A 25244-nucleotide genomic window follows, 5' to 3' on the forward strand; every position below is an offset into this window, starting at 1 on the left:
CGAAGTCAGACGCTTAACCGACTGAGCCACCCAGGCACCCCTAGACACTCTTCATTAGCAGTTTACACGCACGATCTCTGGATCGTCCAGCAAGCCTTCTGGGCATTTACTAGGCAACGAGACACCTGACATGGAAGAGTAAAACATACTGTGTTTGAGGTCATTTGGATTGTCAGAGCTTGGACTGCACCAAGTCGGTCTGTGTGCAGAGTCCCAGGATCATCTCCACCCTTTCTAGCAGCCTCTCGGTGAATGAGGCACATGGATGTGCACATGGATGAATGCATGATTCCCACTGCCTGGTGCTGGAGGCTAGCCTTGTCCACATGGGGCTTCAGTTAGAGCTGTAATTTTTTTTTTTTTTTTTACTTAAAAAAACCACATCGGAAGGCACGGTGGTGGCGTTCTTTTATTTCCTGTCTCGTACTTTTCAAGCACCTCCTCTCCATGCCCCAGCTCTGGCATCAGATTTGGTAGATCAGCCTGGTTTCCTAGCCCTCTCCTTTGCACAGTGGTGAAGAGCCGGGTCAGAATTTGGAGCCAGGCAGGCCTGGGTGAGAATCCGGCGGCTGCTGTGGCCTGGGTGAGCAAGGCTCTCCTCGACTGGGGGCTCCAGCGATGACTGGGGTCACCTTGTGAGGTTGTTCTGAGGCTCTGTGGATGGGGAAGGGCGTAGGAACGTGATCTGGACGCACCGCTTGGTAACGTGGGCCGGGGGTGGAGACCCAGATGTTTCCAGAGCCCAGGCAGGTAACCCGCTCAGGTGAGGCTGGCTGGTTGCCATGGATCCGTGGGGAGCGGTAGGTAGGGGCTGGCCCTCACTCCCGCGGAGAGGTGCCAGAAGCCACCCCTCAAGACTACTTGCAAATACACTGCCTGCCCCTCGGCTGCACCTCTGTGGGCCCTAGGCTCTCAGCAGTGCTGAGGGCCTTACCTCATGACCTTTGTCCCCCCACCCCATCTCCCAGTGAAGGGGACTGGGATTTCTACTGGTGTGATGTCAGCTGGCTCCGGGAGAATTTTGACCACACCTACATGGAGGAGCACGTGCGGATCAGTCACTTCCGGAACCACTACGAGGTGATTTGGGCAGGTCGGTGGGGGGGTGGGGTAGAAGGGGAGACTGAGTCAGCCAATTCATGTCACTGGTCGTGGAAGTGAGCAGGGGCTGGCACGGGAGTGCAGGGACCAGAATGGAAAAGCGTAAGAGGATTCGGGGTACATGCCAGGTGGGGAACACGTGCAGGAACCACATGGTGGGTTAGGGACCGTGAGAGGGCGAGGCTCTAGTCCTTGAACCACAGGCTACCTTGGGGTGGGGACCCAGGTCACAGGCTGGTTGTCATTTCAGCACCGCAGATGTGAGGGGCAGCCTGGCTAGGGGAGCACAGGCCGAGGGAGCAGGATGCGTGAGCCACACCGTGATTTCAGGGAAGACACGCGTGGAGCAGTTTGGGAGTCTAGAGCCAGGAGGGAGGTCCCGGAGGAATCAGATCACAAAGATGGGACTGAAGGAGCCAACGAGGCTGAGATTGGAAAAGGTTAGTGCAGCTTAGAAGTTAGGAACATGAACTTCGGAGTCACACAGGCCTGGGTCACATCCTGGCTGTGCTTCCGTTCACTGAGTAGCTCTGGGCCATCGCCTTCGCCTTTCTGAGCCTCACTTTTCTTGCCTGTAAAGTGGGGACAGTTCTAGTATAGCAGGCTCTCAAAGTTACTCTTCCTGTTATTGCTACTTCGTGGGCTGGCTAACGGAGGCTGTGGAAGGCAGTGGCGATGGTTGGGGTTGGGCGGTGGAGCCGGGCAGGGGGCACAAGCAGGAACAGCCTGTCCCCCCGTCCCGCTGCCCAGCTGACCCGCAAGAACTACATGGTGAAGAACCTGAAGCGGTTCCGGAAGCAGCTGGAGCGTGAGGCAGGGAAGCTGGAGGCGGCCAAGTGTGACTTCTTCCCCAAAACCTTTGAGATGCCGTGCGAGTACCACCTGTTTGTGGAGGAGTTCCGAAAAAGCCCAGGAATCACCTGGATCATGAAGCCTGTGAGTGCCCAGTGTCCGGTGCTGCGACAAGCGGGGAGGGGCAGGAGAAGGGAGGGCTTCCCAGGCTCCAGAACAGAGCGGGATCCTTCGCAGCGCACCCCAGGTTGTAACCCTGTCTGGGATTTCAGCCTTCCATGCACCATCCGCCTCCCCCGAAGAGCTGACTTCGTCTCCTCTTTGCAGTGTTTGGACCCAGCAGCTATGATGCCTAGTACACAGTAGGTGCTCAATACGTGTTCACTATGGAAAAGTGATCCTCAGGACACCAGGGCAGGGAATCCAGAGCCTGCTGGAGCTCAGATCCCCACCCCTCTTCCTAAGAGAAAATGACAGCAGCCAGGCCGTGCCAAGCACTTTGCCTGCGTGGCCTGATTCTCCGGATGGTCCTTGGGATGAGATATTACCTCATTTTATTCTATTTCATTTTTAACCGTGTATTTCTTTATTTAGAGAGAGAGAGAGAGCATGTGCACGCTTGCGCGAGAGCAGGGGGTAGGGGGAGAGGTGGAGAGAGGGTGAAAGAGAGACTCCCAAGCAGGATTATCATGAGGCCCAATCTCACAAACCATGAGATCATGGCCTGGGCTGAAACCAGGAGTCAGACGTTTAACCAGATTGAGCCTCCCAGGAGCGCCGATATTACCTCGGTTTAAGGAGAAGGAGACTGAGACCCATTTACTGAAGCACACGTGCCAGGCATAGAACTAGGCACTAGGGACACAGCGGTCCGCAAATCGGAAGTGGGTCTCTACCTTCCTGGAGTGCAGATAATACAGAAGATACCTGTGTGAGTACAGTTGTGCTAAGTGACACTAGAGAGCAGACAGCAGGAGGTTCCCCACTGTGGCAGGCTTTTCTGAAGGGAGACTGGGCTCCAAGGCCAAACCACTTAGTTCAAATACTGCCTGTACCACTTACTTGCTGTGTGACCTCCGACAGGTTACTTAACTTCTCTGTGCCCCGGTTTTCCCATCTTCAAACTGAGACTGTAGTACCTGTCGCATAACGTTGTGTGATTGAGTTCATGCGGGTAGAGCATACATTATGCTCCATAAATGATAGCTGCCAGGGTTGTTATTATTAAAAGAATTCGTATTGGCTGTGGCCTGAAGGGTGCGGAGGAGTCAGCCTGGTGAAGGGCAGAGACAGGGAAGAGCATTCTGGGAAGAGGGAACTGCTTGCATGAAGGCCTTGCACCCAGAGGTAGCCAGCCCTTTGGGGATCAAGAAACTGAGTGGAGGGCAAGTGTGGCAGGCCACCTGCCAGCCCCTCGGTTCTTCCTCATGCCAGGGCTGGTTTCTCACCGCAGGGCCACCATAGCCTTGAATGGCATCATCAAAGCCCCCTAATATTTTCTGGGCTTGGAAATGTGCCAGGCCCCAGGAAGGGAGCTGGGGGGAGGAGGGGGGTGCTGCCCTTCCTTGTACAGCTGGGGACTAGGCCTGGGGTTGGCCGATACACATTTAGCCAAGAGCACAGCTGCTGGGCAGGGGAATCAACATGTGAGACAGACGAAAACTCCCGATGCTCCCACCTGGGTCCCAGCCAGCATGTACCCCGGCCTCCTGCTTTGGTCCCCGTGGGGCCTGCTGGGAGGCCTGCGTCCCGCCGCCTGAGAGGAACAGGTTAGGCAGATGAATACTCCAAACCACAGGGCGGTTCCAACTCCCAGCATTAGCCACTCAGACAAATGGTAATTTGTGCTAATTGGGAAGAGCAATTGCATATTAAGTTGATTCCTTTCCCAGCCCTCGGCCTTTGTTAAAGGCAGACACAAGACAGCTGTAATTAAGAGGCAGCATCGTGGCTGTGTGTGTGTGTGTGTGTGTGTGTGTGTGTTCTTGCTCCTGAATAGCTACACCACCCTGTCTGCGGTGTGGGGAGCCAAGAGTGGGTGCTCTGGGCTCTGACGCTGTCCCCGCCCCTTACCAGCCATCTGACCCCAAGCACATTCCTCATCCTCTCTAAGTCCGCGCCCTCATCGTCAAATGGAATGAATGAGTACACCTACCTGATGGGGTTGCGAGAGAATGCAGTGTGGTCACACCTGTTATACTCATGAGTTATACAAGTTATACAAAGGGTTTGGCACTTAGGCGCCCAGTCATTGACCACTTTTACGGGTATTTCCAAGAGTCCAGGCAACACCTCTTCCCCTGCCCCTGGAAAGCACGAGGTCGGTGCTTCCCAAACCCAAAGGCGCCCACAGTCATCAGGCACCTGGTTAAAGGCAGAGACTGATTCAGCAGGTCTGGATCAGGCCCGAGAGTCTGCCTTGCTAACCAGCTCCCAGGGCAGGCCCTTGCTGCTGGTCCCCGGACCACACTTTGAGGAGTGAGACCGTAGAGGAGTAATGTTCAAATCTGAGAGTGCATCAGAATTTTCTGGAGAGTATTAAAGCCCCCTTGTCCCTCCCCCAGTGTCTGATTCAGTAGGCCTGGTATGGGTCCAAAGAATTTTCGTTTCTAACCATTTCTTAGGCCAAGCAGCCAGGGTCCTCCGGAGCCACAGAACCATGAATTCTGGGATCCTGTTGTTTGGATTCCTTCAGGGTGGGGAAAATGTGAAAAAAGGAAAAAAAAAAGGACATTACTTCAAATTCAGAAAATAGAAAAAACTCCCAAATCCCTCCACTCTTCCCACAAGGCCGGTCTCTGTGAGCCGGTTTGTCCCCATGCGCCCACATACAAGAGTTTTCACATAGCTGCTGCGGCGGGCTGGCCAGGGCGGCGCAGGCCTGCCTTGCCCTCCGGCGTCTCCCCAGGACCTGCTGAGTCTTCATCTTCCTCCGTGGCTGCAGAGCAGGGGCGATGAGGGGGTGAGTTGGACTTAGAAGAGAGTAAGCAATATCGTCCCCTCCCTGCCATCCTTAGAGACCCCTCTTCCCACCCAGCCTGAGCCCCAGCCCATCTCCGAGTGTAAGAACAAGCCCTTGGGTTTGCCATTTAAAAGTTCAATGGATGTAAAAATTGCATCGATCCGAACTTCTTTTCCATCGAAACATTCCTCCTACCAGCCCAGGGCCTCTGGGTGGGCGGGAGGTCGGCAGGAGCTGGACCGCGCTTGCTCAGCCGGCCTCCCTCGTGGCGCTGGGGGTCAGGTGCTGGCTGTCAGGGCCCAGGCCTGTCTGTCAACCCTTCTGTGTCTGCAAAGCTGGCCTAACCCTTCACCCAGGCCCTTCGTCCTGAGCAAACACTAGGCTGCTCCCAGCTCAGGGGGCCTCTGCCCAAACTGCAGGACAGGAGGGGCAGAATTTACAATGATCTCTCAAGTTTCCCTCAGCCACAGCCTCTCAGACCTTTTTACTGCAATCTTCCAAGAGTTGGGGGATGCCTTGGGCAGCAAATAACAGAAATCACAACTAGCGGCGGGGGGGGGGGGCAAACAAGAGGGCAGGGCTTCTGAACTATTCTGCCTTGGGTCTCTTTGGCATCTGGTAGAAATCGTGTTTCACACGGTCACAAAGTAGGGTGTTTAAAAGGATAAAATAATTTGGTTATAAAAAGAAGCAACTTTGGGCGCCTGGGGGGCTCAGTCGGTTAAGCCTCCCACTCCAGCTCAGGTCAGATCTCAGGTTTGTGGGTCCCAGCCCCTCGTCAGGCTGGGTGCTGACAGCTCAGAGCCTGGAGCCTGCTTTGGATTCTGTATCTCCCTGTCTCTCTGTCCCTCCCCCTCTCATGCTCCGTGTCTCTCTGTCTCAAAAATAAATAAAACATTAAAAAAATTTTAAGAAATAAAAAGAAGAAACTCTATTGAAAAACAGTTATCAAACGGTTAGTCTGGGTGCTCTGAGAAACAGACTAGCATGTTGGGAGTTTTGCCTGTGAGGATTAGGGGGAGGGAGTGGGGGGACCATCAGACCCCAGCGAGGGAGAGAGAGAAGGAAGAGAAGCACCTAGAGGCCTGTCAGCAAGGTCTCAAGGAGGCCTTGAGCCAGAGGAGGCCCCTGTCTCCCGCGTCTCCTAGGAGCGGGCCAGCTGTCAAGTGCCCCTCTGTCCTCAGTCGACTGCAAGAGCGGCCCCTGCAGGCGGGGCCCCGCAAGCACAGCGCGGACGGCAGTAGCTGAAGGTGGCGGTCAGTCCAGCACTATCCGCAGTTAGAGACCTGCTAGTGTCTTCAACCGATGGCTACGCAAACTACTAAATGTTCTTGATGCAGTAGCTACATATGGGCTTTTCATTAACAGTGAAAGAGAGCCTAACAGCAGGAACCATAATTTCAAAGACATCATGAGCTGAAACAATACTTTGAGATACCTGCAGCAACTGTAATGTGATCTAAAAATGACCGAGATTTCTTTTGAAAGTGAAGTCACAGGCGTGGCTGATTTATTTACTAGGATTTATTGTCTGCCTTCATAATGGAACACAGTGAGAAAATCTGGTTAGGATGAAAATTTTTCTTCTCATTCAAGTTTACAGACCCCAGGACATTTCCCTTAATGATGAAAGGTCGATTCCAGGGATGACTTGATATCACCAGACAGCTCGACATCATCATTGGTTCCCACCGACGGGCTGACTACTCCTCTTGGTCACAATGTGGCTGCCAACCTCTAGCTTGACCGCCTCACGCCTCCGCTATTGCCGCAGGATTGAGGGAACACCCTGGTCTTGTGTCCCTTTTGAAGGAGACACAAACTTACCAGAGGTCACCGCAGTAGACTTCCACTGGCATCGTGCCAGCCCTGCTTGAACCCGTCACATGGGGGGGGCATGGGACCACCGCAGGCATCAGACCTCACAGAGGGCAAGGCCACTAGGAAGAGGGCCACCAAATGAGGTTCTGTTGGGAGTGCCTGGCTGGCTCAGTTGGTGGAACATGTAACTCTTGATCTCAGGGTTGTGAATACAATCCTCACATCGGGTGTGGTGCTTACATTAAAAAACAAAGACCAAAAAAAAAAAAAAAAAAACCAAAGACAAATACCCAAATGGGGTTCTGTAAGCAGAAAAAAAAGGGAATTTTTTTCTACTCGGCGTTGCTGAGTAGACCACCAATGACATCTATAACACCCAATGAATGCTGCACAATGAATGGCACACAATGATTGCCACCCAATGAATGCCTCATGAGAAAAGACCCCCAGGGCCAGGGTGTCGAGGGCCATGAGTGGCCACAGGTGGTGCAAAATCTAAGTATGGCTCATTCCAATAATACATTTATACTATTTTCCAATTGAAAACATATCTTTCTGGGCACCTGGGTGGCTCAGTCAGTTAAGCATCTGACTTCGGCTCAGGTCATGATCTCACAGTTTGTGTGTTCGAGCCCTGTGTCAGGCTCTGTGCTGACAGCTCAGATCCTGGAGCCTGCTTCAGGTTCTGTGTCTCCCTCTCTCTCTATCCTTCCCCCACTCATGCTCTGTTTCTCTGTCTCAATAATAAATAAACATAAAAAATTTAAAAAAAGAAAACATATATTTTTATAAAAATACTGTACTCCCAGATTATCAAGCAAGATTGATACTCCCAGGAGTAGGACCATGTTGACCATGTGATTCTGGGGGCACCTCAGCACGTGGCAGGAGGAACATGCACTTCAGTCTTGTGAAGCACAGGTTTAACTCCCTGGGTTTGTCACCTGCAGGCCGGGGAATCTTGAGCAGAGTGCTTGGCCTTGTTTCCTTAGCTGCAAAATGGGGATGATGTTAATGCCGACCTAGAAGATTTTTCACAAAGCTTTAAGGAGCTAATGCACGTAAATCTTTGTGCCTGGCACATGAAACATCTGAGACGTATTAGCTGCCCTGGTTAGAGACTGTTCCCCAGGGCGCCTGGGTGGCTCAGTCGGTTGAGCGTCCAACTTTGGCTCAGGTCATGATCTCACGGTTCGTGGGTTCGAGCCCCGGGTTGGGCTTTGTGCTGACAGCTAGCTCAGAGCCTGGAGCCTGTCTTCAGATTCTGTGTCTTCCTCTCTCTCTGACCCTCCCCTGCTCACGCTGTCTTTTTCTCTCTCTCTCTCTCTCTCAAAAATAAATTAAAAAAATATTTTTTAAAAAAAGAAACCATTCCCCTAAAGTCAGTGTTTTGGTTCTATTCCCACACCCCAAAACTCAGTGGCCTAAAATGAGAATCCTGTCTTACTTATTAGCTCATGAGCCTCCAGTTTGGGGAGTGTTTGACAGGGGAGGCTCAGGGCTGTCCCGGCATCTAGTGGGACGGCTCCCGTGAGGGCTGCAGCTTTCTCTTCCGAGCTGGCTCCCTCACCGGGCTGGCAACCGGTGCTGGCTGCTGGCTGGGAGCTCAGCCGGGGAGGCCTCCCCGTGTGCCCTGAACTTCCTCGCAGCACGGTGGCTGGGCTCCCAGGGCAACTATCCCCAAAGAGAAAGCTGAGTGGAAACTGCCTTGCCTTTGAGGACCCAGCACTGGAATCCATACCACATCTCTTCTGCCATATGCAATTAGTAGAGACGGTCCCAAATGCTCGCCCAGATTCGAGAGGAGGGGACATTGACTTTACCTCCTGAGGGAGGGTGGAGGACGCAAGGTTCTGGGAAAACATATGGGTCTGGAAATATTTTTTTATTGTTTTTGGAAACTGCAGTCTGCTGGAGCTGGGTAGCAGGTGATTTCCAATCTCAACAACCCCAATATATCACCAAGCAGGAAGTCTGCTTTTCACTCTGAGGGTTATTCCCTTAGGAGGGCATCTCCTGGCACAGGCATGTTTGCTAACATACTAGTGATGCTTCAAACAATAAAGGCATTTTTTATCACTTTGGATAACAAGAAAGCCAGAGGTAGGAAGTTCCAGGTTTGGGGATGTGTTCAATGGTGCTATGAAAAGCCCACATTCCTTATCTTTCTTACCTATCATCACTCTGCATCCTCAGCATATTGGCTTTCCTCTGTCAGACTTGTCTCCTCATTGGTGACAGTTCTCGGCCTCACCCCCCTCCCCAGACTGTAGCATTCAAAGAAAGAAGGAAAGGAGCCAGACATCTCTCTCTCTCCTTTCCTCTCTTGCTCCCTCCCTCTCTTTCTCCTCCTCCTCAACCCCAACATATTTTTTAATGTTTATTTATTTATTTTGAGAGGGGAGGTGAGACAGAGACAGTGAGAGGATCCCAAGCAGCCTCCACTCTGTCAGCGCAGAACCTGACACGGAGCTTGATCTCATGGACTGTGAGATCATGCCCTGAGCAGAAATCAGGAGTCAGATGCTTAACCAACTGAGCCACCCAGGCGCCCACCCCAATATGGTTAAGAAGGAAGAAAACCGTTCTCAGAAGCCCCAGAGCCCCAGGCAGATGTCTCTTTAGGTCTCATTGACCAAAACTAGTCGCATGGTTTCCGTGAGCTGCGTGGGAGGCTGACACACAGGTATCTGGTCTTTCCAGAAGGAAGGGGAATGGCTACAGGGAAGGCAACCAACAAAGGTGGGGGAGGGGGTCCTAGACCCAAAGGCAGGAGCCTTAAAAAAGACTTCTTAATTGGAGTTTAGTAAACAGAATACGCCCCAGTTACAGAGGCACAGCTTGGTAAATTTCACGAGCGGAGCACCCTTGTGTAACAAGCACCCAGCTCCCCTCTGACCCTCTCCCACCCATGTTCCCCTGGGTCCCTAATGGCATAGATTCATTTGTCTACTTTTGTACTTTGTGTAATTGGAATCATGGGCTCGCTGCATCTGGCTTCTCTCCCTCAACACTGTGTCCAGGCAATTCATCTACACTGGCCCGGACTGTTGTGGACGCCATTCCATTGAATGTGTATTTGTCCTCTTGGGAGTTTCAAGGTTGGAGCTATTGTGAATCGTCTGCTACATGTCCTGTATGTGTCCACGGGTGCCCGAGGTTTCTGCTGAGCGGGTGGCCTAGGAGAGGAATTGCTGGCTCAGAGCAGGTGCTTCTGTTCCGCTGTAGTGGATGCGGCCTGTTCCTAAACAATGTGCACGCCCACCAGCCGTTGTGAGTTCTAGTGTCTCCACAGCCTCGCCAACACTTGCTGTTGTCTGTCTTTAGTTGTAACCGCTCTCAGGGCGTGCAGAGCAGCATCCTCTTGAGATGTTCTTCTGCATTTCTGTGGGGTTAATGAAGTTGAGGGACTTTCATTGTTGACACTGGGTCATCTTCTGCCAAGTGAATGTAAGTTTCGTGTGTGGCTGTGAACTGTGGGAAGCCCTTGAGGTGCACTGACTACCAATAACCAATACTCCCAAGGTCTTGTGGGCACCCCATCTTCTGGGTGTGCACAACCCTGAATCAGGCACAAAGCACAGCAAGCAGAGAAGGGCTGGGTTTCAGCTCCCACTGCCCCCATGATGGGGAGCCCTTGTGCAGTGGACAGCCTGCCCAGCTGCACCCGACGGCCCTGCTTGCCCCTACATTGTACAGAGAGCATCACACTGACTGGCTTGGCCACGTGCAGAGAACAGAAGGAAACGAGAGTTTGCATTCCCCTGGGTGCCTTAATGCCAGAGAAAAGACGACTCGAGGGGAACCAGATTACCCAAAGGGCTGCTCTGGGGCTCAGGAATCAGATTTGTTTTAGGAAGCCCTACAAGCCAGAGCCAGGCTGGCAAATTTTAGCTCGACACTGGTTAGTTAGGCTGTGAAAGCTCCCTGAGGTCTGGGTCACTGCTATAGCATAATGCCCAGCACACAGTAGTCACCTAATGTATACCTTTGGGATGACTTCTTAATAGAGCAATCAACAAATGAGCTGCCTCAGGAGGTAGAGGGAGGGTAGTGAGCTCCCTGGCAGGTGACTATCCCGAGGGATTTCGCAGGGGGGAGTAATGCCTTTGGTGTCGACTGCTCTGCATGATATTAAAGATCCTTCCAGCCCCTGGACTCTGTGAAGCCATGAATTATCCATGCCGGGATTCAGTAAAGGCAGACTGATCAGTATTAGCTGAAGCAAAACCTAATTAGAGAGGCAAATTGATTTCCAAAAAAAGAATTGGATGATGTGTTCCCAAGACTGTTAGAAACGGTTTTTTAATTGTCTGCTCTTTTGTATTATTCATGCCATTGTATGCCTTTGTGAGCGAAGTCGGCTTCTCTCTTTCCTCCCCACTTGTCTCTCCCTCCCGCCAGCCAGGCTTAGTGCCTCTCCATGGCTGGCCCCTTGGGGCTGGGCTGGGCCGTTCCTCTGGGGATAGCCGGAAGCCTATGGGAGAGACAGAGACAGAGAAATGGTGGGGAGGTGCCCCAGGCACAGGGGCCAACAAGGAACCACACAGAGCTGAGAGGGGACCTGTCTGCCCTCACCCCACCCCAGGTAGCCGGGTCGCAGGGAAAGGGCATCTTCCTCTTCCGGAGGCTGAAGGACATCATGGACTGGAGAAAGGTAAGCTCACCTCTCCCCCTTGCTCGCGAATTCTCCCTCTGCCCTTGCTGCAGTGACGTGTCCCTCCTTCCCTCCTTCAAAGCTTGGAGTACTGGCAGAGAGGGAGGGTCTCTGAAGCCAGGCTGCTTGGGTTCAAATCTTGATTTTGCCCCTTAAAAGCTGCGTGACCCTGGGCAAGATACTTCACCTCTCTGTGCTCACGTAAATGGGGGATAGTAGTGATAATACCCGTTGAGGATGAGTTACTAAGCCTAAAACCCGAGAACATTGCCTCTGTACCTGGGCCTCTTGCTCACCTGTTTGGGGAGAGCTTGGCTGACTCTTCCTCCAAGTCCCACACTGAGCGTCCCTCCCCAGGACCATCTTCTCCCAGGATGCAGTGTTGTAGAAATCCCATTCCAATCCTGCCTCTGCCACTCAGCAGCTGTGTGGTCTTGGGAAAATTGCTGACCCCCCTCTGAACTTCAGAGACGATAATGGTGCTATGCAGCCGGCACCTGCCGCATGAGCAGGTGCTCAGTAAATGAATTCTCCCCTCGTCTGTGTGTCTGCATCCTCACATGAAACCACCAGGGGACTGCTGGGAAGAAGCTCACCAGCTCAGAGCCCCAGCCAGCCCGGAGCACTGTCAACCCGTCTGGAGGCCATGTGAGTACACGTGCTAGGTGGCCCGGGGCCCAAGAAGGGAAGATCTGGTTACCTCTGTCTTGAAGCAGCTTGGTGGTGGAGGTGGGGGAAGAGGGGGTGACAGTAGGTGTAGAAAATTCTGCCCTGGGGGCCAGAAACCCTGAGTTCCAGTGGCTCCCTGCCTCCTGGCGTCGTATGTGTGACATCACCAAGTGTGTGCCACTTGCCTTTGGGCCTCGGTTTTCTCACAAGGTTACTGTGAAGGGGGCAGTGTCTGAGGAAGGGCTTTGTGGACCGTGAGAGGTGCGCGAGAGAGCATTGCTGGGCCGGCCAGGAAAGAATTCGCAGGCCGAGGAGAGAGAGGAAAGTCCCCGGGCACCTGCGTGGTGCACCAGGCCGCAGGCCCGATGGAACTTTCTACAGACGTGGAATGCTGCATGCCTGTGCTCTCCAGTATCGTGACCACTAGCCACGTGCTGACATTGAGCACCTGAAAAGCAGCTGGTGTCCCTCAAGCACTGGATTTTAAATTTCTTTTCTTTTCTTTCTTTTATCTACATGGCATCTACCATTTTAATGACTTCTAAGTGTCTATTTTAGTGGCATTACGTGTATTCACGTTGTTGGGCCACCACCACCTCCATCCACCTCCAAAACTCCCTCCTCATGAAACACGAACTCCCTGTTTCCCAGCACCCTGTCCCTGCTCCCTCGGCAACCCAGCCCTTGGTAACCACTCTTCTCCTTCCTGTCTCTGCGGATCTGACTCCTCATCTAAATGGACTCATACAGTATTTGTCCTTCTGTGTCTGGCTTATTTCACTTAGCGTAATGGTGAAATTACACTTAGCGTAAAGGTGGATCCACATGATGGCATTTAAATTCACTTACTTTTAATCAGTTTAAATGTAAATAGACAACACAGGTCTAGAGATTAAATGCAGAAGCTCTCCAGGTCCATGCCCCAGCTGTGCCCAGAACAGCTGTGTGACCTTGGGCAAGTCACTCCCCCTCTCTGTGCTTCAGTTTGCTCATCTGTAAAATGGAGGATAACATTTAAAGACCAAACGATATGGGCGCCGGATGGCTCAGTAGGTTAAGTATCCAGTTAAGCATCCGGTTAAGCGGCCCGCTTTCGCTCAAGTCATTATCTCACAGTTTGTGGGTTCAAGCCCCACGTTGGGCTCTGTGATGACAGCTCAGAGCCTGGAGCCCACTTCAGATTCTGTGTCTCCTTCTCTCTCTGCCCCTCATTTGCTCGTGCTGTCTGTCTCTCAAAACTAAATAAAAAACAGAAAAAAAATTAAAGACCAAATGATATGCCCCGAGGAGAGTGCCTAGCACAGTGCCTCCCACAGAGGAAACACTCCGTAAATGTTAATAATAGTTATTGTCACAACTAGGACACGAGAAGTTCTGATGAGCCGAAGGATGAAATCCCCGTGGAGAACTACGTAGCTCAGCGCTATATCGAAAATCCCTACCTGATAGGAGGTGAGATCACGGTCTCTGCCCAGTGCTGGCCACTTGGCTCCTCTCACCGCCTCCCAGTGACCCACCCTCCCCCATGACCCCATCCTCTCCCGTGGCTTTCAACACCCCCAGACGCCAGTGACCTCTCAGATTGATGTCTCCAGCCAGGACCTCACCTGATAGCCTGGATCCTGATGTCCCACAAACCCTCGGGCACCTCCCAGGAGCTCAAGCTCAACACGCCTAGGATCCAACCCTCCCCCTCCCCCTGCCATTGTGGCCCATTCCCCAGCCTTCCCACCGGGACACAGCCCCTCCATCCCCTGGCTGCTAAGCTCGAGATCGGAGACCATTCTGGGTGTGTCCCTCTCTTCCCCTCCCATGTCTGACCTCCTTCAAGCTCCCACGAACTCCTGAATCCATCTGACCACCTCCATCCTGGTTCTGGTCATGTCCCCTCCCGTCCTCACTGATGCCCACTGCTGCTCTGGTCCCCTGTGCTCCGATCCAACACAGCCACCAGGGGGACAAGACACCCCTCAGTGGCTTCCCATGGTTGCTAAAACAAAATCCAAAAACTGCACATGAGTGGCCCCTGCTGACCTCACTGACCTGTCTTCTTCCCCTCTCCCCTTGGACCAAGCTCTTTGCCTCCTCTGGGCTGTCTGCTCAGGCAGTTCCTCCTGCCCCGAGGCCTGCCCCTAATGGGCTAGGGGGCACCTGTCTTCCTCTAGGTCACCACTTCTCCACGAAGCCTTCCTTGATCCTATGTCTCTAGCCTTTCCCCCCCGTCACCCTCTCCTTGTACCTCGTGTGCTTTTATTGGCATTCGCCTCGTCTCTCCACTGCTCTAACCCCCACACCTAGCATAGTGCCTGGCACACAGTCAGTAGTTGTTGCATGAATTCTTTCCTTGCCTGGCAGGTCGCAAGTTTGACCTGCGCGTCTACGTGCTGGTGATGTCAGTGAGTAGCTAAGACGGGGCCCTCCTCCAGCCGAAGGGCCGGGAGACGGGGCAGAAGCCATTCCGGGCGGGGGGTGGGGGGTGGGCACCTATGTGATCCTGTCTGATTTCACCTGCAAGGGAAAGCCCAGGGGACCACTGAGGGTAAGTTGGGGGCGAGTAAATAGATCCCACTTCTGCCATCTCAGAGACCCGGGAGTCTGGATCTGCCCACCCCCTGTCCCATACTCACTCAGCCATCCATGGTAACCGCAGCCAACCTTTTCTGAGCACTCCCTCAGTACCAAAGTCCGGTATTCAGCAGGCTGTGTTTCACTCGGTCCTCCTAATAACCAGGGACATAGGTTCCATTATTATCCTCATTTTCCAGATGAGGAAACAGAATCAGAGGGGTTGAGTGACTTGTCCAAGATCACACACAGGTGACGGACAGAGCTGGGGTTCGAATCCAGGCAGCCTAGTGCCGGAGACTGCTCTCAGACAAGGAGCTGCTATACTGTCCCCCCCCATTCACTCAGCAACCGTTCAGTCCTTCACCAGGTGCTCCTCCTTGTGCGGCACAAGGACACGGGCATGGGAGGCAGGCTCAGCCCCTGTGCTCCTGGAGTTGGCTGTCCGGTGGGGGGCATGGACACACCCTGAGGGGTGTCGCACATGGCGATGGAGTTCTGCCTCTCCTCCCCGCCCCCAACACCAGGGAGGGAGTGGGTAGAATCAGAGGAGGCTGCTGGGACAGATCCTTGAGGGGTGATGTGAGAAAGAAGGAAGGGCACTCCAGGTGGAAGAAACAGCAAGTGCAAAAGTTGGGAGGGGCAGATGGCTCGCATTCACCCCCTCCCCTTCCTCTCCCTCCTCTCCCTCCTGGACATAGTACCTCCCGCTGCGGGCCTGGCTGTACCGGGATGGCTTCGCCCGATTCTCCAACACGCGCTTCACACTGAGCAGCATCGATGACCAGTGTATCCTTAGATCCCTGCCTCCCCATCCCCTGTGTGCCCTGCCCCTCCACTTCCCCCAGCTGGTCAGGGAGAGCTTCTTCATTCCACAGAGTACCAAGCTGTGGTCTGGGCGCGGAGACCCAGCAGGGAACAAGATGGGCCTGGTCCCTCCCTCTGGGAGCTGACAGTCTTGTGGGGCTGGGGGGAGCAGCCCTGTTCGGCTCAGAGCAGCTCACCCCAAACTGCTCTGCTGGATGACCATCTTGGTGGCATGCCTGCCATCCATATCGATACATATTCACAGGATGGGAGAGCTTGGGCCCCTTTGGAGAACGTTTGAATCCTTTTCTGTGCCTAGACCTTGGCTCAGGCATTCACTCAGACACCATGCTCTCTTCGCCCATCAAACTGGCAGAGGCCAAAAATACGATCACACACTACGTTGGCGAGGCTGGGGGAATGCGTGTGTCACTGGTGGTGTGTAAGTCAGTACAACTGCTTCAGAGGCAGTCTGGCAAAAGCCTATCAAAAGACAAAAGCACATACCCTCTGACCTAGCAAGTTCCCTTCTGGAATTTACCCTACATGTACATTCTCAATACAGGAAAAGAGAGGTTTAAAGGCTATGCACTGCTCAGCCTTGTTTGTGAGAGAGAGAGAGACAGAAAGGAAATAACGGAACAGCTCATTTACATGATGGAATACGATGCAGCTGTTAAAAAGGAACGAGCCGTGCTTTATGTACAGCTATGAAATAACCTTGGTGACGTATTGCTAATTGGAAAAGAACAAAGTACAGAACTCTGAAAAGTATGCTTCCATTCATGTTACAAATTATATCTCTATATATGTTTGTATCTGTGAGCAGACATCTCTGAAAGGAAGTATAAGAAATTGGGAACGGAAGGTACCTTTGGGATGAGAACTGGGCGGGTGGGGACAGGGGTAGGGAGGAGATAGTTCCTCAGACACATCTTGATGCCTTTTGATTTTTGAACCACGCGAGTGTATTATCTGGTTAGAATACCGACATCAGGAGCACCTGGGTGGCTCAGTCGGTTAAGCGTCTGGCTTTGGCTCAGGTCATGATCTCATGGTTCGTAGGGTCAACCCCCACGTCCAGATCTGTGCTGACAGCTAGCTCAGAGCCTGGAGCCTGCTTCAGAGTCCGTGTCTCCCTCTCTCTTCCCCTACCCCGCTCATGCTCTGTTTCTCTCTGTCTCAAAAATAAATAAACATAAGACACTCATTTAAAAAAGACATTTCTAGGGGCGCCAGGGTGGCTCAGTAGGTTGAGTGTCCAGCATCAGGTCAGGTCATGATCTCATGGTTTGTGGGTTTGAGCCCCGTGTCAGTCTCTGTGCTGACAGCTCAGAGCCTGGGAGCCTGCTTCTGATTTTGTGTCTCCCTCTCTCTCTCTGCCACTCCTTGACTCACACTCTGTCTCTCTCTCTTTCTCAAAAATAAACAAACATTTAAAAAATTAAAGACATTTCTAAAACAATTAGCACATGTAGATGAAGCAAATATGGGCATTCATTATACTTGCAATTATTCTATGAGTTTTGAGCTTTTCCAAATAAAAAGGTTAAAAAATATGTAACTGACTTAGTGAGGAAGCAGGATTTTGCCTTATAATTTGCATTTCTTCCAATTTGTGCTTCTTTCCCGTTTACATCCCTTTATTTATTGTTTCTTAATAGTTTTTTTTTAAATGTCTATTTAGTTTTGAGAGAGAAACAGAGCATGAGCAGGGGAGGGGCAGAGAAAGAGGGACACACAGAATCAAAAGCAGGCTCCAGGCTCTGAGCTGTCAGCACAGAGCCCAACTCAGGGCTCGAACTCAGGAACCGTGAGATCATGACCTGAGCTGAAGTCAGCTGCTTTAATCAACTGAGCCACCCAGACACACACACACCCCCATTTAAAATTGTGTGTCTTCTATTACTAAAAACTTTAGGCATTTTCCCAGATGGTCTTTAAGCAGTTACTGTTTTCCCTGATGTTTTCATACCCCTATATCTCGTATCTATTAGAGTCATAGATTTTTATTGTTAACAATTTATGCGGGATTTTCATCTGACAAAAACAGTCTGTCATATTTGCTACAAATCTTTTGTCTAGCCATGCTTGCTTTTCATTCTTGCCCTGATATCTGATTCATTTTATTTTTACATAGTTGGCTCATCCACTGACTTCCTCTGTGATTTCTATTGTCGTTTTTAAGCTAAAAAAAAAAAATTCCCGCTGAAGATTTCGTGACTAATCAGCTCCACTTCTGTACAGACTGGTTTTGATTGCTCGCTTACTCTTTGCCTGTTTCCCCCACCTAAGCACCTCCACTTAATAGATGGGGAAACAGGTTCAGAGGTTAAGTGACTGGCTCAGGGGCATGTAGCCCGTGAAAGGCACAGGTGGGATTTGCACCCAGGCCCATCGGAGCCCAAGGCCCACATACGTGATGTCTGGGCTGTTGCATCGCCTTCCTCATTAGTGTCCAAGCTCAAGGCTTAGTTTGGTCTCTGGGGGTTCCGTGGCACAGGGCTCGCCCTTCTTGTTCACACTTGTCCTTGACCACCTACCATCTCCCAGATGTTCACCTCACCAACGTCGCTGTACAAAAGACCTCTCCTGACTACCATCCAAAGAAGGTGAAGCAGCTGCCCTTCTGGCCTCCAGGGCCAGCCTTCTGGGCCTGGGTTGGGGCAAGGAGACAGAGCACCAAGGGGCCCAGGACAGGCCTATGTTGGGCTCATAGTTCTAGCTCATCAGTGAGGTCGGGACCCCCTCTTCCCGCTTGCAGGACCCAGGACAAGAGTACAGATGGAGGCCCACACATCGAGTGTCTGAATAGTTAAAAGTTACAAATCAAAGACACACACCCTGTAACAAAATGTGTTCTATCCTCCTACCTTGATAAGTATACGTCCGTCTATCATCTATCTATCTATCTATCTATCTATCTATCTATCTATCTATCATCTATCTATCATCTATCTATCATCTGTCATCCATCCATCCATTTATCTATCTCTAATAACCTACAAGGCCAGGTTCAAATTTAGAATTCTGACTCCTCAGAGTTAAGAGCCAGAACAGAGGGACACAGGGAGAGCTGGCCCCCAGCTCACACCCACTCCCTTCTTTTCCCTCTCCCGGCTCCATCCTACACAGTGGGGGCCTCCCGCATAAACGCACCCCCAGGCCCCTGGAAATAGTAGCCAGCTGGTCATCTTTGGGCCTCAGAGTGCAGTCTGTCCCCAGAAACGCAGGCCCAGGGAAGAAGCCTGTACAGGGTGTTTGGGCAGCGACTTCTGGGGGCCTGGGTACCCAGGCTGTGCTCTAGAAAGCCAGGCACAGGCTCTGGGTGGGCACAGCCGCCCCCTCCCTGGGCAGCCAGTAGCTTTGCCCTGCAAGAGGCACAAACTCAGAGTTCTAATCCCAGGACTCAGGTCTGGGACCCTCTTGTCCAAACCCAAGGCCCATGTTCATGGGGATTGCTAGAGGGGGGTCCCAGCCAGCCAGGTCGCAGTTAATGGAGGTTCCCTGTCCCACCCCCCGCTGGGTGCCTGGGGCCCCAGGGCTGCAAGTGGATGCTACAGCGCTTCCGCCAGTACCTGGTGTCCAAGCACGGGCCGGAGGCGGTGGAGACGCTCTTCAGCGACATGGACAACATCTTCATCCGGAGCCTGCAGAGCGTGCAGAAGGTGATCATCAGCGACAAGCACTGCTTTGAGCTGTACGGCTATGACATCCTCATAGACCAGGACCTCAAACCGTAAGTGGGCGGGCTGGCAGACCGGAGAGTGGGGGGAGTGTTTCACACCCTCTGCACCCCAACTGCCCGGGTGTGACCTCTGCCACTTCCTAGCTGGGCACACTTCTTAGTTCTGTGCCTCAGTTTGCCCATCTGCAAAATGGACATTGTGCCTGTAGAATCATGATGAGCAATAAATGAGGTATTGTCTGTAAAGTGCCGAACCCCACGCCTGGCACTAAAAGGACTTTCCTGAACATGTGCTGAGCCAGCTGCCCTTCCTGAGTACCAGGCAAGAAACTCAGTAAGCCGTGCTGCTCTCAGGATTCAAAGTGCCACGTAAGGGAATAGTGTTACCATGTCACTTCCTGTCCAGAATTTGGTGTACTCACAGCATGTCTGGGTGGCTCAGGCAGTTGAGCATCTGACTTCAGTTCAGGTCATGATCTCATGGTTTGTGAGTTCAAGTCCCACATCAGGCTCTGTGCTGACAGGTCAGAGCCTGGACCCTGCTTCGTATTCTGTGTTTCCCTCTGTCTCTGCTCCCTCCTGCTCATGCTCTGTCTCTCTCTCAAAAATAAACATTAAAAAAAAAAAGTTTGGTGCGCTCCCACAGAGGAGAGTGAGCTGATGAGGAAGATAAGCCTGAGGCGGCAGGGACCACTGTGATGGCCCTCCTGTGATACAACAGGACACAGAAGCCCAGTGGATTTGTTCTGGGTGCTTGGGGTTACACATTAAGTCAAGGGCAGAGCCAGGCCCCAGGTCATAGTTCCTGGTCTGAGCTACCCCTGCCGGCACTCCAGCACCCAAAGCCCCTTCCCCAGGGTCACTGGATGAGTGCTAAGGGGCTTTCCCAGCCAGGAATAGGAGCCCTAGAGTGATAGCTATGTCAGACACAGGTTCAAGGAAACAGGGGCCTGGGACCAGCGGGTCTCTCCTTTGCCCACTGCAGCAAGATGTGGCTGTGAACATTAAAGGGGACACTGATGGGGAAACAAACTTGGAGAGTGGGGGAGGGGAGCCTGAGTCTGCCGCTGACCTGGGGTCCTTCCCTCTCTGTGCCCCAGGTTCTGGTCTGCAAACAACCAGATTGCACAGAACATGAGTTTGCGAGCTTGAGGCCCTTGAGCTGCTTTTGGCCACAGATGCTTCAAGTGTAGACTTCAAATTATTTTTTATTTAAATTCATTTGACCGTCTCTAAAAACTGGGAGATATTTACACAACAATCTGGAGGTTCACCTTTTCTGGAAAACTCAGAGGGTCTCCCAATTCTGGGCTCACACTCCCACAGGGTGACAGCCCCCTGGAGGGGCCAGCGCTTTAGAGTGGAATGTTCTTCCCAGTTCACGGGTCTCCACTGCTCCCAGCTCCTGCCACCCCCAGCGGCCATTGCCCCCCACGGACAAAATCTCACTAGGAAAGGGGAGTTTGTCCTGCACGCACAGCTCTATGGGAAGGAGGAAGAGCAATACAAGGGCACCAAGATCATTCCACCCCCTCCAGTTGCCTCATTTAGGTACCACCTGGTCCCTGTGGGGATTTCAAGTTTGTGACCACTGTTTGAAAAAGTTTTAGCCACAGAAACCTTTCTTCTAGTGGAAAAATGGAAATAGCGACCTTGGTTGAATTGAGGGTTGGGCCCAGGCACCCCAGCTAGCCTCTCAGGGAGATTTCAGGGTCCCCAGGGACCAGGTCACCCTAGGGCTCTCCATTCCCCTCCTTCCCCAGGTGGCTCCTAGAGGTCAACGCATCCCCATCGCTGACAGCCAGCAGCCAGGAGGACTATGAGCTCAAGACCTGTCTCCTGGAAGATACCCTGCACATCGTGGACATGGAGGCCAGGTGGGGGAAGGCAGCCTCACTCGGGCACCCCGGTGTGTGACAGCTGGGTTTCCCATCAAGGAAGACAGACAACTCAGAACCCTGGACCTGAGTGGCCCTTAGAGATGATTCAGGCCTGCTCGCCATTTTACAGATGGACAAACTGAGATGTCCACACAGGGTTCGATCCTGGTCCAAAGACTCAGCCCTTTGGGGGCAGAGCAGGGCCAACTAAGCCTTCTTAGATTCAGTCCAGCAGGATTTCCTTGACACTTCCTGACCAGGAGACCCTGGACTTCACCTGTCTAAGCCTCAGTTTTCTGGTCTGTAAAATGGGAAACCTCATGTTAACCCCCCAGGATTGTCAAATTAATCCAACAAGATAATTTATTGTAAAGTGTCTCGCTCACAGTAAGTGCTCAATAAGAGACTATATATTGTTATAACAATGTGTATATAATGGGAAAATCCAGGGTCTGACTTCAGGAATGGCTGAATCCAGGTGCTCAGTCAGTTTTGGTTGGTCTGCCTGCTCACTGGCTCACTCTCTCTCTTTCCGTCTCTCTGATTCCCTTTCTTTCCCTTTCTCCCTCTCCCTGCCCCACCTCTTTCCTGTGTATTAGCTTTTTCCCAATTATTTCAGCAAAAGTTTGAGGGCTAACTCTCATCGTTACTGGTGGGGATTATGTCACATGCCCATCTCTGAATCAGTCATTGTGACTCTGATTGATTGGGCCTACGTGTTGTGCCTGTCTCCCAGGGGAGTAGGATCAGCCCCCACCAGAGCCATGTGAGTGAGAGAGGGAGGAGTGGTTCTCAAAGGAAAAACCAAGGTACCCTTGGGCTGAAAGAAGCTGAAATGGGTGCTGAGCTCTCTGTATCTATCATCATTCATTCGTTCAACAAACATTTGAGCCCCTACTATGTGCCAAGACCTATGCCACACACTGGGGACACAGTAAAGGACACAACAGACCTAGTCCCTGCCTTCCTGGAGTTTCTGGTCTGGGAAGGACAGCAGACTTTACATATAAGTAGGTTCATGTTACCGAGGGCAAGGGTGGGAGCCTGGAGACAATATGGGGGATGCCTCCTCTGAGGCCTGGGAAATGGGTGGGCAGAAGAAGGAATTCTGACAGCGTGGGCACAAGCAGGGTGTGGGGAGGGGTCAGGGGCCTGGGCTGGGTCTTCGGGCTTAACCAGGGGCACCTTGGTTAGCCCCCGTGTAACCCCTACCCGTCCAGGCTCACAGGAAGGGAGAAGCGAGTGGGAGGCTTTGACCTCATGTGGAATGATGGCCCTGTCAGCAGCGAAGACGGCGCCCCTGACCCGTCGGGCCTGGGGAATTTTGTGGCCAACACACACCTCGGTAGGTGGGGCCAGGTGGGGAGGGCAAGGGGCGTGGGTCTTGAGAGGAGCCACGGAGGCAGCGTGGCACAGTGGTTAGACTGCTTTAAGTTGATCCACAATTTACCAGCTGTGTGACCTTGGGCAAGGGACTTAACCTCTGTTCCTCATCTGTAAAATGGAGATTAAAGAGTTTTTATCTCAATATATGCCTAGAACACCACCTGGCACATAGCAAGAGATATTACTAATCTATCAGGAGGTGGATTTCAAAAGGCTTAGGGGGAAAGGAACCTCCAAAAATGTACGATATGGTAAAAGAAATGAAGGACTTCAGGGCTTGACTTTATTTTTTTTCTTTTATAGTTTATTGTCAAGTTGGTTTCCATACAACACCCAGTTCTCATTTCCACAAGTGCCCTCCTCCATGCCCATCACCCCCCTTCCCCTCTCCCTCACCCCCATCAACCCTCAGTTTGTTCTCAGTGTTCAAGAGTCTCTGATGGTTTGTCTCCCTCCTTCTCCCCAACTATTTTTCCCCTCTTCCCCTCCCCCATGGTCCTCTGTTAAATTTCTCCTGTTACACTTATGAGTGAAAACATACAGTACCTGTCCTCTGCCTGACTTATTTTACTTACAATAACACCCTTGAGGTCCATCCACTTTGCTACGAATGGCCAGATTTCATTCTTTCTCATTGCCATGTAGTACTCCATTGTATATATAAACCACATCTTCTTGATCCACTCATCAGGTGATGGACATTTAGGCTCTTTCCAGGATTTGGCTATTGTAGAAAGTGCCGCTATGAACTTGGGGTACATGTGCTCCTATGCATCAACACTTCTGTATCCCTTGGGTAAATCCCTAGCTATTGCTGGGTCATAGGGGGGTTCTATTGTTAATTTTTTGAGGAACCTCCCCACACTGTTTTCCAGAGCGGCTGCACCAGTTTACATTCCCACCAACAGTGTAGGAGGGTGTTCAGGGCTTGACTTTAAACTTGGCTTTTAAAAAGCGAAACATTTTCTTGACTATAAAAATTATTCATTCATTGTAGAGTATTTGAAAACTAAAAGGAATAAAAAACCGTCCAGACATAACCAACTTTAACAATCTGTTGTATTTCCTTCCAGTTTTTCAAAAATGCATATATTTATACTTTTTCTTTACAAAATTGGCATTCGGCTGGAATTTTGAGTCCCACTTTTCCATGTAGCATATTTCATGTCATTCAACAGTATTAATAAGGGCTTCTCTTTTGGAAACACTTTTTTTTTTTGCTAGGTCTAAGCTTTCCATACATTATTTCATTTTTAGGCAGTTTCTACCATTTTACAGATGGGGAAATGATCTCCAGATGTGACATAACTTGCTGAAGGCCCCAGTTATACGTGGCGAGGACTTGAACTCCAATCCGTGTTCCTCTAAAACCTGAATGCTTGGCTACTAGAAAATCCTGCCCCTTAGCACAGTTAAAAACAAAATTACTACACAGAGGTATATTCCAGCCTGTATATGGGTCAACCTTTGTAAATCAATTTCTTATAATTGAGCATTTGGTGTGATTCCAATTTTTTACTTTTATTAATAATGCCGTGCTATGATAAACACCTTCTCACATAAAACTCAGCTGAAATTCTGGCTATTTCTTTAGGACAGATTCCTAGAAGTAGAAGTACTGGGTCAAAGAGATGGACTTTATTACAGCCAAATTGCTTTCTAGAAAGATAATACAAATATGCTTGCTCTGAATAAAAAAAGAATAATAATAGAAAAACACAACAAAAAACCTTTTTAACCTTGATAGGTAAAAAAAGATTGTTTTTTGTGCATTCCATTGATTACTGGTGAGGTTTCAGATTTTTCAATTTTGTGTTTCTTCTTTTGTAAGCTGTCCATATTCTTTATGTATTTTTCAGTGCATCGTTCTGGAAATTTATTAATTTATTAATATTAATACAGTGATATTACTCCTCTGTCAAACTTATAAATATTTTCCTGAATTTGTTATTTGCTTTTTAAATTTTACTTGAGTGGCTTTTTTTTAATGAAAAGAAGTTTTTAGTCTTTTTTTAGGGTTTGATAGGATTTAAGATTGAGTTTGGCTGCAAGCAACTGAAAAGCCAAATAATAGTTACACAGAGAGGGACCAATCTGTCTTGAGCCACAGGATGTCTTCGGCTAGGCTGGACAGGGCGGACACAAAGGCAGCAAAATGCCCCCAGGGACCCAGCGCTTTCTTTTTTCCACTTGGCAACACTTAGTAGGTAGTCTTGGTGCTCTTGCTTGTTTCCTCCTGGTTGCAAAATGGCTGCTCCTACTCCGGACACTGTGTCCTTGTCCCAGGCAAGAAGAAGCAGGATGGCCCAAAGGCCAACGTTTTTTCTTCAAGATTTGACACTTTATTCCAAAAGGCAAACCCTGTTAGTTAGGTTGACATCTTATAGGCAAGAACTGGGTCACATGGCCGCCCCGGCAGCAAGGAAGCCTGGAAGGTTGATTGATGCACTTGAGGAAGGCGGAGGAGTGGGGATTTATGAGAGGCTTTTCTACAGCAGATTCCCTAGGGTCTGCCACGTTGTGTTGCTGGAAGACGACTATACAGTACTTTCAGGCTTTGATGTGCATGTACATAATCATCTGGAAATCTTGTTAAAATGCAGATTACGAATTTAGTAGGCCTGGGAGGGGGACCTAAGATTCTGCCTTTCGAACAAGCTCCCTGGTGATGCTCTATTAGCTAACGGTTGCTATGTAACAAACAAACTCTCCGCAAACCTAGAGGCTTAAAACAACTACTTGCTGATTCTTCAAATAAGAGTGCTGGGGTCACTCACAGGGCTAGAGGCCCCCGGCCGGTTCACGAGACATGATGGCCCAGAAGAGCCTCATTCACACGGTGGTGGTTGATGCTGGCTGTCAGCGGGACCCCTCTTTCCAGGTGGCCCCTCATCCTCAGCAGCCCAGGCCTGGCTT

General features: G+C 51.1%; 1 protein-coding gene across 1 annotated transcript in view; it reads left to right on the plus strand.

The window, feature by feature from the left end:
* The window catches only part of TTLL9 (tubulin tyrosine ligase like 9), a 37548-nt gene that overhangs the window by 11830 nt on the left and 474 nt on the right, over positions 1–25244 (plus strand). Inside the window, exons 4-14 of the mRNA XM_029917933.1 lie at positions 969–1080; positions 1852–2037; positions 11265–11333; positions 11907–11981; positions 13364–13454; positions 14358–14398; positions 15269–15356; positions 17928–17986; positions 18917–19113; positions 20826–20939; positions 22163–22287. Of these exons, the coding sequence (XP_029773793.1) occupies positions 969–1080; positions 1852–2037; positions 11265–11333; positions 11907–11981; positions 13364–13454; positions 14358–14398; positions 15269–15356; positions 17928–17986; positions 18917–19113; positions 20826–20939; positions 22163–22287 (1157 nt within the window). The remainder of the gene's footprint in view (positions 1–968; positions 1081–1851; positions 2038–11264; positions 11334–11906; positions 11982–13363; positions 13455–14357; positions 14399–15268; positions 15357–17927; positions 17987–18916; positions 19114–20825; positions 20940–22162; positions 22288–25244) is intronic.

This window comes from Suricata suricatta, chromosome 12, assembly GCF_006229205.1.
Source record: "Suricata suricatta isolate VVHF042 chromosome 12, meerkat_22Aug2017_6uvM2_HiC, whole genome shotgun sequence".
Lineage (NCBI taxonomy): Eukaryota > Metazoa > Chordata > Mammalia > Carnivora > Herpestidae > Suricata > Suricata suricatta.